This window comes from Elephantulus edwardii, unplaced genomic scaffold (genome assembly GCF_000299155.1).
Source record: "Elephantulus edwardii isolate Elephantulus edwardi_28Jun2011 unplaced genomic scaffold, EleEdw1.0 scaffold00054, whole genome shotgun sequence".
Taxonomy (NCBI): Eukaryota; Metazoa; Chordata; class Mammalia; order Macroscelidea; family Macroscelididae; genus Elephantulus; species Elephantulus edwardii.
This window is the reverse complement of record NW_006399804.1, coordinates 12,271,255-12,273,916: the sequence shown is the minus strand read 5'-3', so window position 1 is coordinate 12,273,916 and position 2,662 is coordinate 12,271,255. Positions and strand designations below refer to the sequence as shown.

The 2,662-nt window shown below is 38.4% G+C and overlaps 1 protein-coding gene across 2 annotated transcripts in view; it reads left to right on the top strand.

The window, feature by feature from the left end:
* MASTL (microtubule associated serine/threonine kinase-like) overlaps positions 1 to 2,662 on the top strand; it is a 40,231-nt gene that overhangs the window by 27,021 nt on the left and 10,548 nt on the right. For both annotated transcript variants that reach the window (XM_006887083.1, XM_006887082.1), the window contains exon 8: positions 771 to 1,889. In XM_006887083.1, the coding sequence (XP_006887145.1) occupies positions 771 to 1,889 (1,119 nt within the window). The remainder of the gene's footprint in view (positions 1 to 770; positions 1,890 to 2,662) is intronic.

Below are 2,662 nucleotides of genomic sequence, written 5' to 3'. Positions count from 1 at the left end.
TTTGTGTGAGTGTACCGTCAAATCAGATCTGACTGGTACAGGAGGAGATTGTTCCTCCTTTTCCCGGCAGAGCATCTGGTGGATTCGAACCATGTGCCTGTGGGATTGTAGTTGCAGCTCCTTGCCACTAGGCCACCAGAGCTCCCCTCAGCTTGGTTTTATTGTACCTGTGTGAAGTGATACATATTTAAAATTTGGTCTATAATTTTCTATGAAGTAAGCTTAAATGATAATGCAATTTGCAGTCAAAACAGAATCACCCAAACCTTTACTGCAAAAAGGGTATATGCATTATAATCTTATCCCCAGATTTTCCTATGATGCCTGTTTGTTTGTCCTATTTAATAACATGTAATACACTTCCTCAAAATAGTATTACAGAGATTTATATACATCATAGATCAAGCTTTCATTCAAAATGATGCATGTAAACTTATATTCTAATTGTTTATTTTGCTTTTTAATCCTCTTGTCATTGTTTTTGTGTCACTGGAACATGAGAATAGTTGGCATAGTAGTGATAAGGCCATTCATTTTACTTAAGTTGTACTAATTGAAACTCAATGGTTTGAACCCACCCACTGCTCTGCGGCAGGAAGAAAGATAGTCTCCTCCTGTAAAGATTTACAACTTTAGAAACCTTGCAGAAGGTCACTGTGAGTCAGAACTGACTCCAAAGCTGTGGGTTTCATCGGTTCAAGTGCACAAATGTAAAAAAGTTAAAGAATCTCAGCTTTATAAAACTCTGTCTTTTTTTCTCCCCCAATCAGGAAAATGATGAGAAATTGGGCTCCACACTGATGAGCTCGGATGCCACTGAAAAACCTTTATGTACAAAACCTACAAATATTGAGACCATAAATTTTAATAAAAGGGAACTTGAGTTAGCCCTTTCACCCATTCACTCCAGCAGTAGTGTTCCTGACCCAGGAAGCTCATGGGTTAACACTGCTGGAAAAGATTCTTGGGAAGCAAGAGAACTGGATATAAATAATATACCCACTGACACAAAACAGTTAGATTTTTACAAGTCAAATCAGTGGAATGTGGATTCTGGTAACATGCCTGAAGAGCACCTTGGGAAAAAGAGTTTAAAAAGAAATTTTGAGTTAATTGATTCTAGTCCTTGTCAGGAAATTATACAGAATAAAAAAAACTGTGTCAATTATGAGCATAGTAATGAACTAGGTTGTTATGCAAATCAGAGCACAGGCTTAACAACTGAAGTCCAGGAACTTAAGATCTCAGGATGCAGAAGTGAGCAGGATGACTGTGGTAATAAGGAAAATGTCCCTGCTTTTCTGGATAAACAACAAACAGCAGAAAAATCACCAGTTCCAATGATAGCCAAAAACCTTCTTTGTGAACTGGATGAAGACTGTGAAAAGAACAGTAAGAAAGATGACTTAAGTTCTAGTTTCCTGTGTTCTGATGATGACAGAGCTCCTAAAAGTATGTGTGTGGATTCTGATTCATCTTTTCCTGGGATTTCCATAATGGAAAGTTCATTAGAAAAGCAGTCCTTGGATACAGACACAAGCATCAAAGAAATTTCCTTAGAAGAATCAAATCTCACACACCTATTGACTGCATCACCAAGCTATCAAGAAAATGCCTTGCTGGAAGATGATGAGAATCCTGCTATCCAAGACAAGGAGACAAAAATGTTACCTCCTTCTTCAGAAACACTGAAAACATTAACCCTCTCAAAGAGAAATACTGTAGCTTTTCGAAGTTTTAACCACCATATTAATGCATCAAATAACTCAGAACCATCCAAAATGAGCATTACTTCGTTAGATGCAATGGATATTTCATGTGCTTATAGTGATTCGTATCCCATGACTATCACCCCTACTCAGAAAATAAGATCGTATAGACCATATCAGGTATGTTACAACTTTTCTGATACTTTATTCTTTGGATTTGAAGAAATAAACTATTATGGCTGAAACTAGACTGTGCCTTACATCATATAATTTTGTTTCCTTTGTTAAGAATCTATGGATTTGAGGAGTTTTCAGTGCATAATGTTGGTAGTAATTAAGTACAATGCCTTCTTCTATTTGCATAGCTCCATACACTTAACTGAGAAAATGCAATCATATATTTCCACTTAATCCCAGCAACGCTATGTGATACAAAATTAAGACTACCTCATTGTCTTTTAAGGACTTATTTAGATGATCTCTTTATAGAAAATTTTTAGAATATATTAAAATCCACAGTTCCTGTTTTTTTCCTTTAGAGAAACACTGTTTTTTGTTGTTGTTATGTGCTGTTGAGTAGCTTGCGACTCATAGCGACCCTATGGACAACAGCCCTAAACTCTGCTCTGTGCTGTGCCAGTCGCACTGTCTCCGATACACCCATCCCGATTACCCCAGTCACTGAATCAGTCCACCTCATAGAGGGCCTTCCCCTCCTGCGCTGTCCCTCCACCCTACTAAGCATGATGTCCCTCTCCAAGGACCGGTCCCTCCGTACAACATGTCCAAAGTATGTTAGACAGAGCCTCAGAATCCTTGCCTCCAAAGAGCCACCAGTTTAACCCTTTCCAGGATGAATCTGTTTTCCTAGCAGTCCATGGTACCCTCAATACTCTTCTCCAGCACCACAGCTCAAAGGCATCAATTCTCCTTCTATCCTCCCTCGTCATTGT